Consider the following 14,275-nt stretch of genomic DNA (forward strand, 5'->3'; position numbering starts at 1 on the left):
CCATCCTAGACTGGGTGATGAGTAATGAGAAGGAACTAATTAGCAATCTTGTTGTGCGAGGCCCCTTGGGGAAGAGTGACCATAATATGATAGAATTCTTTATTAAGATGGAGAGTGACAAAAGTTAATTCAGAAACTAGGGTCCTGAACTTAAGGAAAGGTAACTTTGATGGTATGAGGTGCGAGTTGGATAGATTAGACTGGCAAATGATACTTAAAGGGTTGACGGTGGATAGGCAATGGCAAACCTTTAAAGATCATATGGACGAACTTCAACAATTGCACATCCCTGGCTGGAGTAAAAATAAAACTGGGAAGGTGGCTCAACGGTGGCTAACAAGGGAAATTAAGGATAGTCTAACATCCAAGGAAGAGGCATACAAATAAGCCAGAAAAAGCAGCAAACCTGAGGACTGGGAGAAATTTAGAATTCAGCAGAGGAGGACAAAGGGTTTAATTAAGAGGGGGGAAATAGAGTACGAGAGGAAGCTTGCAGGAAACATAAAAAATGACTGCAAAAGCTATGTGAAGAGAAAAAGATTAGTGAAGACAAACGTAGGTCCCTTACAGTCGGATTCAGCTGAATTTATAATGGGGAACAAAGAAATGGCAGACCAATTGAACAAATACTTCGGTTCTGTCTTCACAAAGGAAGACACAAATAACCTTTCAGATGTACTAGGGGTCCGAAGGTCTAGTGAGAAGGAGGAACTGAAGGATATCCTTTTCGGTGGGAAATTGTGGTAGGGAAATTGACGGGATTGAAGGCTGATAAATCTCCAGGGCCTGATAGTCTACGTCCCAGAGTACATAAGGAAGTGGCCCTAGAAATAGTGGATACATTGGTGATAATTTTCCAACTCTGGATCAGTTCCTATGGACTGGAGGATTGCTAATGTAGCACCGCTTTTTAAAAAAGGAGGGAAGAGAGAAAATGGGTAATTATAGAGTTAGCCTGACATCAGTAGTGGGGAAAATGTTGGAATCAATCATTAAGGATGAAATTGCAGCACATTTGGAAAGCAGTGATAGGATTGGTCCAAGTCAGCATGGATTTATGAAAGGGAAATCGTGCTTGACAAATCTTCTGGAATTTTTTGAGGATGTAACTAGTAGAGTGGACAGGGGAGAACCAGTGGATGTGGTGTATTTGGACTTTCAAAAGGCTTTTGACAAGGTCCCACACAAGAGATTGGTGTGCAAAATCAAAGCGCATGGTATTGGGGGTAATGTACTGACGTGGATAGAGAACTGGTTGGCAGACAGGAAGCAGAGATCGGGATTAACGGGTCCTTTTCAGAATGGCAGGCAGTGACTAGTGGAGTGCCGCAGGGCTCAGTGCTGGGACTCCAGCTCTTTACAATATATATTAAGGATTTAAATGATGGAATTGAGTGTAATATCTCCAAGTTTGCAGATGACACTAAACTTGGTGGTGGTGTGAGCTGTGAGGAGGACGCTAAGAGGCTGCAGGGTGATTTGGACAGGTTAGACGAGTGGGCAAATACATGGCAGATGTAGTATAATGTGGATAAATGTGAGGTTATCCACTTCGGGGGCAAAAACACGAAGGCAGAATATTATCTGAATGGCGGCAGATTAGGAAAAGGGGAGGTGCAGCGAGACCTGGGTGTCATGGTTCATCAGTCTTTGAAGGTTGGCATGCAGGTACAGCAGGCGGTGAAGAGAGCAAATGGTATGTTGGCCTTCATAGCTAGGGGATTTGAGTATAGGAGCAGGGAAGTTTTACTGCAGTTGTACAGGGTCTTGGTGAGGCCCCACCTGGAATATTGTGTTCAGTTTTGGTCTCCTAATCTGAGGAAGGACGTTCTTGCTATTGAGGGAGTGCAGCAAAGGTTCACCAGACTGATTCCCGGGATGGCAGGACTGACATATGAGGAGAGACTGGATCGACTGGGTCTGTATTCACTGGAGTTGAGAAGGATGAGAGGGGATCTCATAGAAACATATAAAATTCTGACGGGACTGGACAGTTTAGATGCAAGAAGAATGTTCTTGATGTTGGGGAAGTCTAGAACCAGGGGACACAGTCTAAGGATAAGGGGTAAGCCATTTAGGTCTGAGATGAGGAGGAACTTCTTCACTCAGAGAGTTGTTAACCTGTGGAATTCCCTGCCGCAGAGAGTTGATGCCAGTTCATTGGATATATTCAAGAGGGAGTTAGATATGGCCCTTACGGCTAAAGGGATCAAGGGGTATGGAGAGAAAGCAGGAAAGGGGTACTGAGGGAATGATCAGCTATGATCTTATTGAATGCTGGTGCAGGCTCGAAGGGCCTACTCCTGCATCTATTTTCTATGTTTCGATGTTACCTTCACACCCACTCCCTCTCTCCTCCTCCATCCTACACTCCTCCTACCCTCCCTCCCTCCTACCCTCCCCCTCTCCCCTTCCCTAGGGGGCCCGGATCAGGCTGCACTGCGCATGCACACTGGTGCCGATCGTGGATTCGGGGAGGAGAGCTGTGGGCCAGGGACACGTGCATTTGGACCAGGGATCGAGGTCACAGAAATATAGTATAACTATGTATATATAAATATATATATATATATATATGGTCAGGGTGATATGCTCAGGGCTCAGGGTGATACAGTCAGGGCCTGGGGTCGGGTCAGTGTGATACAGTCAGGTCTTGGGGTCACGGTGATACAGTCAGGCTTGGGGTCATGGTGATACAATCAGGGCTTGGGGTTAGGGATTACCTTAGTGATTCAGGTCAGGGTCTTATGGTTAGGGATCAGGGTGTGGGATCGGGATTCCAGTTAGGGTGCTACATTTAGGATTGGGGATACCAAAGCGAGGAGAGGCATTCTGGAAGGTATGGGGAGCTGGGACATAATAGGAGCAGGAGTTGGCCATTCGGCCCCTCGAGCCTGCTCCGCCATTCAATAAGATCATGGCTGATCCGATCTTGGCTTCAACTCCACTTCCCCGCCCGTTCTCCATAACCCTTTATTCCCTTATCGTTCAAAGATCTGTCTATCTCCACCTTAAATACATTCAATGACCCAGCCTCCACAGCTCTCTGGGGTAGAGAATTCCAAAGATTCACGACCCTCTGAGAGAATAAATTCCTCATCAACATCTTAAATGGGCGACATCTTATTCTGAGACTATGTCCCCTAGTTCTAGATTTCCCCATGAGGGGAAACATCCTTTCAGCATCTACCCTGTCAAACCCACTCAGAATCTAAAATGTTTCAATAAGATCACCTCTCATTCTTCTAAACTCAAATGAATATAGACTCAACTTACCCTCATAAGACAACCCTTCATCTCAGGAATCAACCTCGTGAACCTTCTCTGAACAGCCTCCAATGCAAGTATATCCCTCCTTAAGTAAGGAGACCAAACTGTACGCAGTACTCCAGGTGTGGCCTCACCAATACCCTGTACAGTTGTAGCAGGACTTCTCTGCTATTATACTCTATCCCCCTTGCAATAAAGATCACAGTCCATTGGCCTTCCTGATTACTTGCTGTACCTGCATACTAACTTTTGTGTTTCATATAGGGCTTTAAACCAAAAAATGGGGGCGGTGGTGGGGGTGGGCGGTGAGGGGAAATTTAGAAATCTAAAGAGAAAGGTCAATGCAATAGAGCAGTGTAGAGATTTGGGTGAAAAGAAGCAGAGTGTGATAGGAAAGGACAGAGTAACGGTAGCAGTGCAGCAGAGAATAAGGTCTGTTTTAGATGTTGTGTTCTGTAATGAGATGGGTAATTAGCAATCTCATCGTAAAGGATCCCCAGGGGCAGAGTGATCACAATATGATAGAATTCCACGTTAATTCTGAGAGTGTCTTGCCTAAGTATGACACTAAGAGTCTTAATCTTAAATAAAGCCAATTACATAAAGGGCGAGTTGGCTAAGGAAGATTGGAAAAATAGATTAAAAGGTATGACGGTAGAGAAGCAGTGGCCAGCATTGTAAAAAGTAATTCACAATTCTCAACAAAAACACATTCCATTAAGAATCAAAAACTCCACAGGAAGTGATCCATCCGTGGCCAACTAAAGAAGCTAAGGATAGCATTAGATTGAAAGAAGAAGCTTATAATGTTGTGAAGAATAGCAGTAAACCTGAGGATTGGGAGAGTTTCAGAAACCAGCAAAGGATAACCAAAAAATTGATAAAAAGTGAAAAAATAGATTGAGAGAGAAGACTAGCAAGAAATATAAAAACAGATTGTAAGAGCTTTTACAAGTATGTAAAAAGGAAGAGAGTAGCAAAAGTAAACATTGGTCCCTTAGAGGCTGAGACAGGAGAAATTATTATGGGGAATAAGGAAATGGAAGAAACGTTAAATATTTTGTATCTGTTTTCACCGTAGAAGATGCAAAAATCATACCTAAAATGATGGGGAACCAAGGGTCTAATGAGGGTGAGGAACTTAATTTAATTAATATAAATAGAGAAAAAGTACTAGAGAAACTAATGGTGCTAAAAGCCGACAAATCCCCTGGACCTGACGGCCTACATCCTAGAGTTCTAAAAGAGGTGGCTGCAGAGGTATTGATCTTTCGAAATTCCCTAGATTCTAGAATGGTCCCAGTGGATTGGAAGATAGCAAATGTAACACCACTATTCAAGCAAGGAGGGAGAGAGAAAAAAGGGAACTACAGGCCAGTTAGCCTGACATCAGTCCTCGGGAAAATGCTGGAATCCATTGTTAAGGAAGTGGTATCAGGACACTTAGAATATCATAACATGATTAGGCAGAGTCAACAGGGCTTTATGAAAGGGAAATCATGTTTAACACATTTATTAGAGGTTTTTGAGGATGTAACTAGTACATAAGAACATAAGAAATAGGAACAGAGTAGGCCATACGGCCCCTCGAGCCTGCTCCACCATTCAATAAGATCATGGCTGATCTGATCATGGACTCAGCTCCACTTCCTTGCCTGCTCCTCATAACCCCTTAGTAGGATAGATAAAGGGGAACCTGTGGCTGTAGTATATTTGGATTTCCCAAAGGTATTCGATTAAGGTACCACATAAAAGGTTACTACACAATATAAGGGCTCATGGGATTGAAGGTAATGTATTAGCATGGATAGAGGATTGGTTAATGGATAGAAGACAGGGAGTAGGGATAAACGGGTCATTTTCAGGTTGGGAGTCTGTAACTAGTGGAGTACCGCAAGGATCAGTGCTTGGGGCCCAGCTATTTATAATCTATATTAAAGACCTTGATCAAGGGACCGAGTGTAATGTATCCAAGTTTGCCGATGATACAAAGCTAGGTGGGACAGTAAGCTGTGAGAAGACAAAGCGTCTGCAAAGGGATATAGATAGACTAAGGTGGCAGATCGAGTTTAATGTAGGGAAATGTGAGGTTATTCACTTTGGTAGGAAAAATTGAAAAACAATATTTTTAAAATGGTGAGAAACTTTTAAATGTTGGTGTTCAGAGAGACCTAGGGGTCCTTGTGCGAGACACAGAAAGATAGAATGCAGGTACAGCACGTAATAAGGAAAGGAAATGGCACGTTGTCCTTTATTGCAAGGGGGTTGGAGTACAAGAGTAAGGCAGTCTTGCTACAATTGTACAGGACCTTAGTGAGACCACACCTGGAGTACTGTGCACAGTCTGGGTCTCCTTATCTAAGGAAGGATATACTTGTCTTGGAGGCGGTACAACGGAGGTTCACTAGTGATTCCTGGGATGAGAGGGTTGTTCTATGAGGAGAGATTATGTAGAATGGGCCTATATTCTCTGGAGTTTAGAAGAATGAGAGGTGATCTCATTAAAATATACAAGATTCTGAAGGGGATTGACAGGGTAGATGCTGAGAGGTTGTTTCCCCCAGGCTGATGTGTCTAGAACCAGGGGGTCAGTCATTTAAGATAGAGATGAGAAGGAATTTCTTCACTCAGAGGGTTGTGAATCTTTGGAATTCTCTGCCCTAGAGGGCTGTGGATGCTCAGTCTTTGAATATATTCAAGGCTGAAATAGATAGATTTTTGGAGTTTAGGGGAATCAAGGGATATGGAGATCAGGCAGGAAAGTGGAGTTGAGGTCAATGATCAGCCATGATCTTATTGAATGGCAGAGCAGGCTCGAGGGACCATATGGCCTACTCCTATTTCTTATGTTCTTACGGACAAAGACACCCAGGTCCTTCTGTATCACAGCATGCTGTAGTCTCTCCCTATTTAAATACTATTATGCTTTTCTGTTCTTCCTACCAAAGTGGATAACCTCACATTTTCCCACATTATACTCCATTAGCAAATGTTTGCCTACTCACTTAATCTATCTATATCCCTTTGCAGACTCTTTGTGTCCTCCTCACAACTTGCTTTCCCACCTATCTTTATAATCGTCAGCAAACTTGACTACATTATGCTCGGTCCCTTCATCCAAGTCATTAATATAGATTGTAAATAGTTGAAGACCCAGCATTGATCCCTGTGGCACCCCACTAATCACGGTTTTCCAACCGGAAAATGACCCATTTATCCAAACTCTCTTTTCTGTGAGTTAGCCAATACTCAATCTATGCTTATATATTATCCCTAACACAGTGAGCTCTTATCTTGTGCAGTAACCTTTTATGTTGCACCTTATCAAATGCCTTCTAGAAATCCAAATATACATCTACTGGTTCCCCTTGATCCAACCTGCTCATTACATCTGCAAAGAACTCTAACAAATTTGTCAAACATGATTTCCCTTTCATAAAACCATGCTGACTCTGCTTGACTGCATTATGATTTTCTAAATGTCCTGCTACTGCTTCCTTAATAATGGACTCCACCATTTTCCCAATGACAGATGCTAGGCTAACTGGTCGATAATTTCTTGCTTTTTGTCTGCCTCCTTTTTTAAATAGGGGCGTTACATTTGCAGTTTTCCAATCCACTGGGACCTCTCCAGAATCCAGGGAATTTTGGTAGATTACAACCAATGCATCCACTATCTCTGCAGCCACTTCTTTTAAGACCCTAGGATGCAAGCCATCAGGTCCAGGGGACTTGTCAGCCTTTAGTTCCATTAGTTTGCTTAGTACTTTTTCTCTACTGATAGTGATTGTATTAATTTACTCCCTCCCTTTTACTCCTTGATTATCTACTATTATTGGGATGCTTTTAGTGTCTTCTACCGCGAAGACAGATACAAAATATTTGTTCAAAGTTTCTGCCATTTCCTTGTTTCCCATTAGTAATTCCCCAGTCTCATCCTCTAAGAGACCAACAAATGTTAACTGCTCTCTTACTTTTTATATACTTGTCTATGAGGGTAACCAAATTTATGAGAACTGAAATAATCTGGGCAGGAGAAAAGGCCCAAAAATGGAACAATCGGTCGTGGGAAATCCATTAGTCTCTTATCGTGGAAATAAATCAAGGGATTGACACACTGCGTTTAAAACCAACCTGATTTATTTGGCATATATCCAGAATCAACATTACTAAAACAGATTCTCTGGTCATTATCACATTGCAGTTTGTGTGAGCTTGCTGTGCCCATATTGGCTGCCGCATTTCCTACATTACAACAGTGACTACACTTCCAAAAAAATATTTCATTGGCTGTAAAGCACTTTGGGACCTCCGGTGGTCGTGAAAGGTGCTATATAAATGCAAGTCTTTCTTTTATTTTAATATTAAATTCCATCCCAGTTAGAGGGATTATTAGATGTTAATAATCCCAGCAAAAAAAATTCTGTCAGCGTGAACATGGTTCAGTCCGGGATGTGATTCACAGCAGAATCCAACTCCTGCAGTTACTTGTGAACCTGCTGGTGTTTCAGCAGGTTGGATAACTGGGAGAATCCCTTCGCACACACGGAGGAGGTGAACGGCCTCTCCCCAGTGTGAACTCGCTGGTGTGCCATAAGGTTGGATGACTGAGTGAATCCCTTCCCACACACGGAGCAACTAAACGGTCTCTTGTCAGTGTGAACTCGCTGGTGTTTAATCAGTCCGCCTGAACTTTGAAATCTGATCCCACAGTCAGAGCAACTAAACGGTCTCTCGTCAGTGTGAACTCGCTGGTGTTTAATCACTCCGTCTGAACTTTGAAATCTGATCCCACAGTCAGAGCACTGAAATGGTCTCTCACCAGTGTGAACTCGCTGGTGTCTAATCAGTCCCTCTGAACTTTTAAAGCTATTCCCACAGTCAGAGCATTGAAACGGTCTCTCCCCAGTGTGAACACGCTGGTGTCTAATCAGTCCCTCTGAACTTTTAAATCTGCTCTCACAATCAGAGCATTTAAAAGGCCGTTCATCAGTGTGAATACGCTGGTGTTTAATCAATCCCTCAGAGCTTTTAAATCTGTTCCCACAGTCAGAGCATTTAAAGGGCCGTTCATCAGTGTGAACTCGCTGGTGTTTCATCAGACCGGCAGAGTGTTTAAAGCTGTACCCACAATCCAAGCATTTAAAAGGCCTCTCATCATTGTGAACTCGCTGGTGTCTCACAAGCTCTGTAGAGCCTTTAAATCTGTTCCCACAGTCAGAGCATTCAAATGGTCGCTCATCAGTGTGAACTCGCTGGTGTTTAATCAGTTCTGCAGAGCGTTTAAAGCTGTTCCCACAGTCAGAGCATTTAAAAGGTCTAATCCCCGTATGAATTCGCTGGTGTACAGTGAGACTGGATGAGTGCTTGAATCTCTTACCGCAGTGAGAGCAACTGAACGGTCTCTCATCAGTGTGAACGCGCTGGTGTCGAATCAGTGCCTCAGACCTTTTAAAGCTGTTCCCACAGACAGAGCATTTAAAATGTCTCTCATCGGTGTGAACTCTCTGGTGTCTTATCAAGTAATATGAATAAGTGAATCCCTTCCCACACACGGAGCAGGTGAACGGCCTCTCCCCGGTGTGACTGCGTCGATGTGTTTTCAGTTGGGACGGGGAACTGAATCCCTTCCCACAGTCCCCACATTCCCACGGTTTCTCCATGGTGCGGGTGTCCTTGTGTCTCTCCAGGTTGGACGATCAGTTGAAGCCTCGTCCACACACACAACACGTGTACGGTTTCTCCCCACTGTGAATGGTGATGTTTTCAGGCTGTGTAACTGGTTAAAGCTCTTTCCACAGTCAGTGCACTGGATCACTCTCACTCGGGTGTGTGTGTCTCGGGCCTTCTCCAGTCACACTGATGTTTGAAATCTTTCCCCACAGACAGAACAGACAAACATTTCTCCTTCCACACTGAAAGGCTGCTGATATTGGAGCCCTGATGAATGGAGTGACTCTGTCAGTTGTGATGCTTGTTTTGAGTTCCCTTCTAATACCTTGTAAAAGGAATTTGCAAAAGTCATCACTAAGTACAGGTTAGAAAGTCAGAACAGACTTTCTAGTTTCTATGGAACATTCTTTCCTCTTGTTCCCCCAAAGCTGTAAATCCCCATCCCACACTCTCTTTCCCCCCCCACACCGCCTTCGCCATCCCGTCCAACATATTCTTCCCCCCGCATCCCCCATCCCATGCACTCTTCCCCCCCTCCGCGCACTTTCCTCCTCCCTGTGCTGAAATACACAATGTTCCTTAAGCTGGCCTTTCCCTGCCCGCCGGGTCTCGCTTAGAGTGGCGATGTCGATGTCAAAGAGTCTAAGCTCCCAGGAAACTATGGCGGCGCGGTGTTCCGGCCTGTTGCTGTTGGAGTTGTCCATTAGGGTCCCGACGTTCCAGGCCCCGAACTTCATATTAAATGAGTGGAAGATGCCTGCGGATGAGTTCTTTTAACGTGGGGTGGTCGTTGCACACCAACCACCACATGGTGGAGGTTATACCTTTTTCTGGAAAGGAAAACCAGAGGAAGAACGCTGCCTTCATGGAGTCGGCTTCACCATCAAAAATGACCTGGTCGGCCACCTCAAAGGGATTAACGAACGCCTAATGACCCTTCGCCTTATCCTATCCTGGAACCAATGCGCCACAGTCATCAGTGCATACGCCCCAAAGGATGAGGCTAAAGAGGGTTTTTATTCCAACCTCGAGACATCCTTGTCTTGTGTCCCCAAGAACGAAAAATTGATCCTCCTAGAAGACTTTAATGCCAGGGTCGGCAAAGATACAGCCCTCTGGGGAGGCGTAATTGGCAGAGAGGAGGTAGGGAAATCGAACTCCCACGGCACCCTACTCCTGACAAAATGTCTAGAACACGAGCTCCTCACCACCAACAACCTGTTGTGCCAGAAGGACAAATACAAGGCATCGTGGCAACACCTTCGCTCCAAACACTGGCACCTGCTTGACTATGTCATCATCCGAGCCAGGGATCACAAGGATGTACGCATCACCCGCGCCATGACAGGAGCTGACGACTGCTGGACGGACCACTACCTAATCTGATCCATCATCAATATTAACATTGCCCCAAAGCAGAGGGGACAGCAGAAGCAGTGCCGCAAAAAAATTAATGCCGGGGCACTTAAAGACCCAGCTAAGAGAGCCCTATACAGCCAGCGCCTCACAGCCAATCTGGCGTGCCTTGACGGCCCTGAGATGCTCAATGCCCACAGCACTTGGTCTGCCCTCCAGGCCTCTATAACCAGTGCTTGTGAAGAGACGCTCGGTCACTCAACCAGAAAACACCAGGACTGGTTTGATGAAAATGATCAGGAGATCCAAGAACTAATATTAAATGAGTGGAAGATGCCTGTTGTGCGTGAGTTTTTTTAACCTGGGGTGGTCATTGCACGAAGTAAGCGCAGAGCATTTTTGAGCCTCAAGCAACAACCAAACTCGGGAGCTGCAAAGCAACATTACAGGCGGCTCAATGCTGAGGTCCAACAAAAAACCCGGGACCTAAAGAACAGGTGGTGGATGGAGAAAGTGCAGGTGATACAATAACTAGCCGACAGCCACGACATACGAGGATTCTTCACTGCAGTCAAGGCCACCTATGGTCCAAACACCCCACTCCTGGCAAAGAACAGGGAAACACTCATCAAGAACATCGAGGCAGTCAGGGCCCACTGGAAGGAGCACTTTGAAGATCTCCTCAATCGAGACTCTGCCTTTGACTCGAGTGTTCTCAACTCCATCCCGCAGCATGCGATCCGCCACCACCTCAGTGAAACTTCAACGCTGTGCGAGGTAGGCAAAGCAATAAAACAGCTCAAGAATAACAAGGCTACGGATGCGGATGGAATTCCTGCTGAGGCTCTAAAATATGGCGGAGAGGCACTGTTGGCGCGGATACATGACCTCATCTCTCTCATCTGGAGGGAGGAGAGCCGGGGGATCTCAGAGGTGCAGTGATCGTGTCCATTTTTTAAAAAGGGGAACAAATCCAACTGCAGCAACTGCAGGGGAATCTCCATGCGATCAACCACTGGGAAGGTTATCGCTAGAGTCCTCTTCAACCGTCTTCTCCCTGTGGCCAAGGAGCTCCTCCCGGAATCACAGTACAGATTTCATCCCCTATGGGGAACAACGGACATGATCTTTGCGTCACGACAACTGCAGGAAAAATGCAGGGAGCAGCGCCAGCCCTTATACATGGCCTTTTTCGATCTTACATAGGCCTTTGACACTGTCGACCGTGAGGGTTTATGGAGCATCCTCCTCCGTTTTGGGTGCCCCCAAAAGTTTGTCAACATCCTTCGCCTGCTCCACGCCGACATGCAGGCCATGATCCTTACCAGCAGATCCGTTACAGACCCATTCCACGTCCGAACCGAGGTCAAACAGGGCTGCGTCATCGCTCCAACCCTCTTCTCAATCTTCCTCGCAGCCATGCTCCACCTCACTGTCGACAAGCTCAACGCTGGAGTGGAACTAAACTACAGAACCAGTGGGAAGCTGTTTAACCTTCGCCGCCCCCAGACCAAGTCCAAGACCACCCAAACCTCTGTCGTTGAACTGCAGTACGCAGACGACGCCTGCATCTGCGCACATTCGGAGATTGAACTCCAGGATATAGTCTATATATTCACCGAGGCATATGAAAGCATGGGCCTTACGCTTAACATCCGTAAGACAAAGGTCTTACACCAACTTGTCCTTGCCGCACAGCACTGCCCCCCAGTCATCAAGATTCACGGTGCGGCTCTCGACAACGTGGACCATTTCCCACATCTCGGGAACCTCTTGTCAACAAAGGCAGACATTGATGCGGAGATTCAACATCGCCTCCAGTGCGCCAATGCCTTCGGCCGTCTGAAGAAAAGAGTGTTCAAAGACCAAGCCTTCAAACCTACTACCAAGCTCATGGTCTACAGGGCTGTAGTAATTCCCGCCCTCCTATATGGGTCAGAGGCATGGACGACTTACAGAAGACACATCAAGTCGCTGGAGATATATTATTAACGCTGTCTCCGCAAGATCCTGCAACTCCCCTGGGAGGACAGATGCACCAACATTAGCGTCCTCGCCCAGGCTAACATCTCCAGCATTGAAACACAAACCACACGAGATCAGCTTTGCTGGGCAGGCCACATAGTTTGCATGCCAGACACTAGACTCACTAAGCAAATGCTCGATGCGGAGCTTCTTCATGGCAAACGAGCCAAAGATGGGCAACGGAAATGTTACAAGGACACCCTCAAAGCCTCCCTGAAGAAGTGTGACATCACCACTGACGCCTGGGAGACCCTGGGCAAAGACCGCCCGAGATGGAGAATGTGCATCCGGGGGGGCGTTGAGCTCTTTGAAGCTCAACGCCGTGAGCATGAAGAGGTCAGGTGTAGGCAGCGGAAGGAGCGTGTGGTAAATCAGTCCCACCCCCTCCCCTTCCCCCGACGAATATCTGTCCCACCTGTGACAGGGTCTGTGGCTCTCATATCGGACTGTTCAGCCACCAAAGAACTCATTTTGGGAGTGAAAGCAAGTCTTCCTCGATTTCGAGGGACTGCCTATGATGATAACGCTGAAATACAAAGCCATTGCAGCATCTCCAACCTATGTTTCTTTTATCTCCCTCCCCTGCCCAGTTGGGCTGGATGGGAGTTGGGGTGGGGTTGGGATGAGTGGGTGGGGGTGTGAGAGGTTGGGGTGTGGTGTGTGACGTTGGGTTGGGGTGTGGTGTGTGAGGTTGGGTTGGGGTGTGGTGTGTGAGGTTGGGTTGGGGTGTGGTGTGTGAGGTTGGGTTGGGGTGTGGTGTGTGAGGTTGGGTTGGGGTGTGAGGTTGGGTTGGGGTGTGGTGTGTGAGGTTGGGTTGGGATGGGGTGTGTGAGGTTGGGTTGGGGTGTGGTGTGTGAGGTTGGGTTGGGGTGGGGTGTGTGAGGTTGGGTTGGGGTGGGGTGTGTGAGGTGGGGGCGGTGTGGGTGAGGTGGGGGCGGTGTGGGTGAGGTGGGGGCGGTGTGGGTGAGGTCGGGGCGGTGTGGGTGAGGTCGGGGCGGTGTGGGTGAGGTCGGGGCGGTGTGGGTGAGGTCGGGGCGGTGTGGGTGAGGTCGGGGCGGTGTGGGTGAGGTCGGGGCGGTGTGGGTGAGGTCGGGGCGGTGTGGGTGAGGTCGGGGCGGTGTGGGTGAGGTCGGGGCGGTGTGGGTGAGGTCGGGGCGGTGTGGGTGAGGTCGGGGCGGTGTGGGTGAGGTCGGGGCGGTGTGGGTGAGGTCGGGGCGGTGTGGGTGAGGTCGGGGCGGTGTGGGTGAGGTCGGGGCGGTGTGGGTGAGGTCGGGGCGGTGTGGGTGAGGTCGGGGCGGTGTGGGTGAGGTCGGGGCGGTGTGGGTGAGGTCGGGGCGGTGTGGGTGAGGTCGGGGCGGTGTGGTGAGGTTGGGGCGGTGTGGGTGAGGTTGGGTGGTGTGGGTGAGGTTGGGGTGGTGTGGGTGAGGTTGGGGTGGTGTGGGTGAGGTTGGGGTGGTGTGGGTGAGGTTGGGGTGGTGTGGGTGAGGTTGGGGTGGTGTGGGTGAGGTTGGGTGAGGTTGGGAGTGGTGTGGGTGAGGTGGGGGTGGGATGTGGGTGAGGTTGGGTGGGGGTAGTGTGGGTGAGGTGGGGTTGGGGTGTGGTGTGTGAGGTTGGGTTGGGGTGTGGTGTGGGTGAGGTTGGGGTGGGGGGTGTGGGTGAGGTTGGCGTGGGGGTGTGGGTGAGGTTGGGGTGGGGGGTGTGGGTGAGGTTGGGGTGGGGGGTGTGGGTGAGGTTGGGGTGGGGGGTGTGGGTGAGGTTGGGGTGGGGGGTGTGGGTGAGGTTGGGGTGGGGGGTGTGGGTGAGGTTGGGGTGGGGGGTGTGGGTGAGGTTGGGGTGGGGGGTGTGGGTGAGGTTGGGGTGGGGGGTGTGGGTGAGGTTGGGGTGGGGGGTGTGGGTGAGGTTGGGGTGGGGGGTGTGGGTGAGGTTGGGGTGGGGGGTGTGGGTGAGGTTG

At 48.0% G+C, this 14,275-nt stretch overlaps 1 protein-coding gene across 1 annotated transcript; it reads right to left on the reverse strand.

The window, feature by feature from the left end:
* Positions 1-7,410: 7,410 nt before the first annotated feature.
* On the reverse strand, positions 7,411-9,263 carry LOC139276972 (zinc finger protein 135-like). Its single transcript, XM_070894968.1, has one exon. The coding sequence runs from the start codon at positions 8,931-8,933 to the stop codon at positions 7,755-7,757; it is 1,179 nt and encodes a 392-aa protein (XP_070751069.1). The 5' UTR covers positions 8,934-9,263; the 3' UTR covers positions 7,411-7,754.
* Positions 9,264-14,275: the final 5,012 nt, after the last annotated feature.

The sequence above is a fragment of the Pristiophorus japonicus genome, chromosome 12 (assembly GCF_044704955.1).
Source record: "Pristiophorus japonicus isolate sPriJap1 chromosome 12, sPriJap1.hap1, whole genome shotgun sequence".
NCBI lineage: Eukaryota > Metazoa > Chordata > Chondrichthyes > Pristiophoridae > Pristiophorus > Pristiophorus japonicus.

What these genes read in the sequence shown, in the direction of transcription:
- LOC139276972 (XM_070894968.1), bottom strand. Translation starts at nt 8,933, where the DNA reads ATGGAGAAACCGTGGGAATGTGGGGACTGTGGGAAGGGATTCAGTTCC.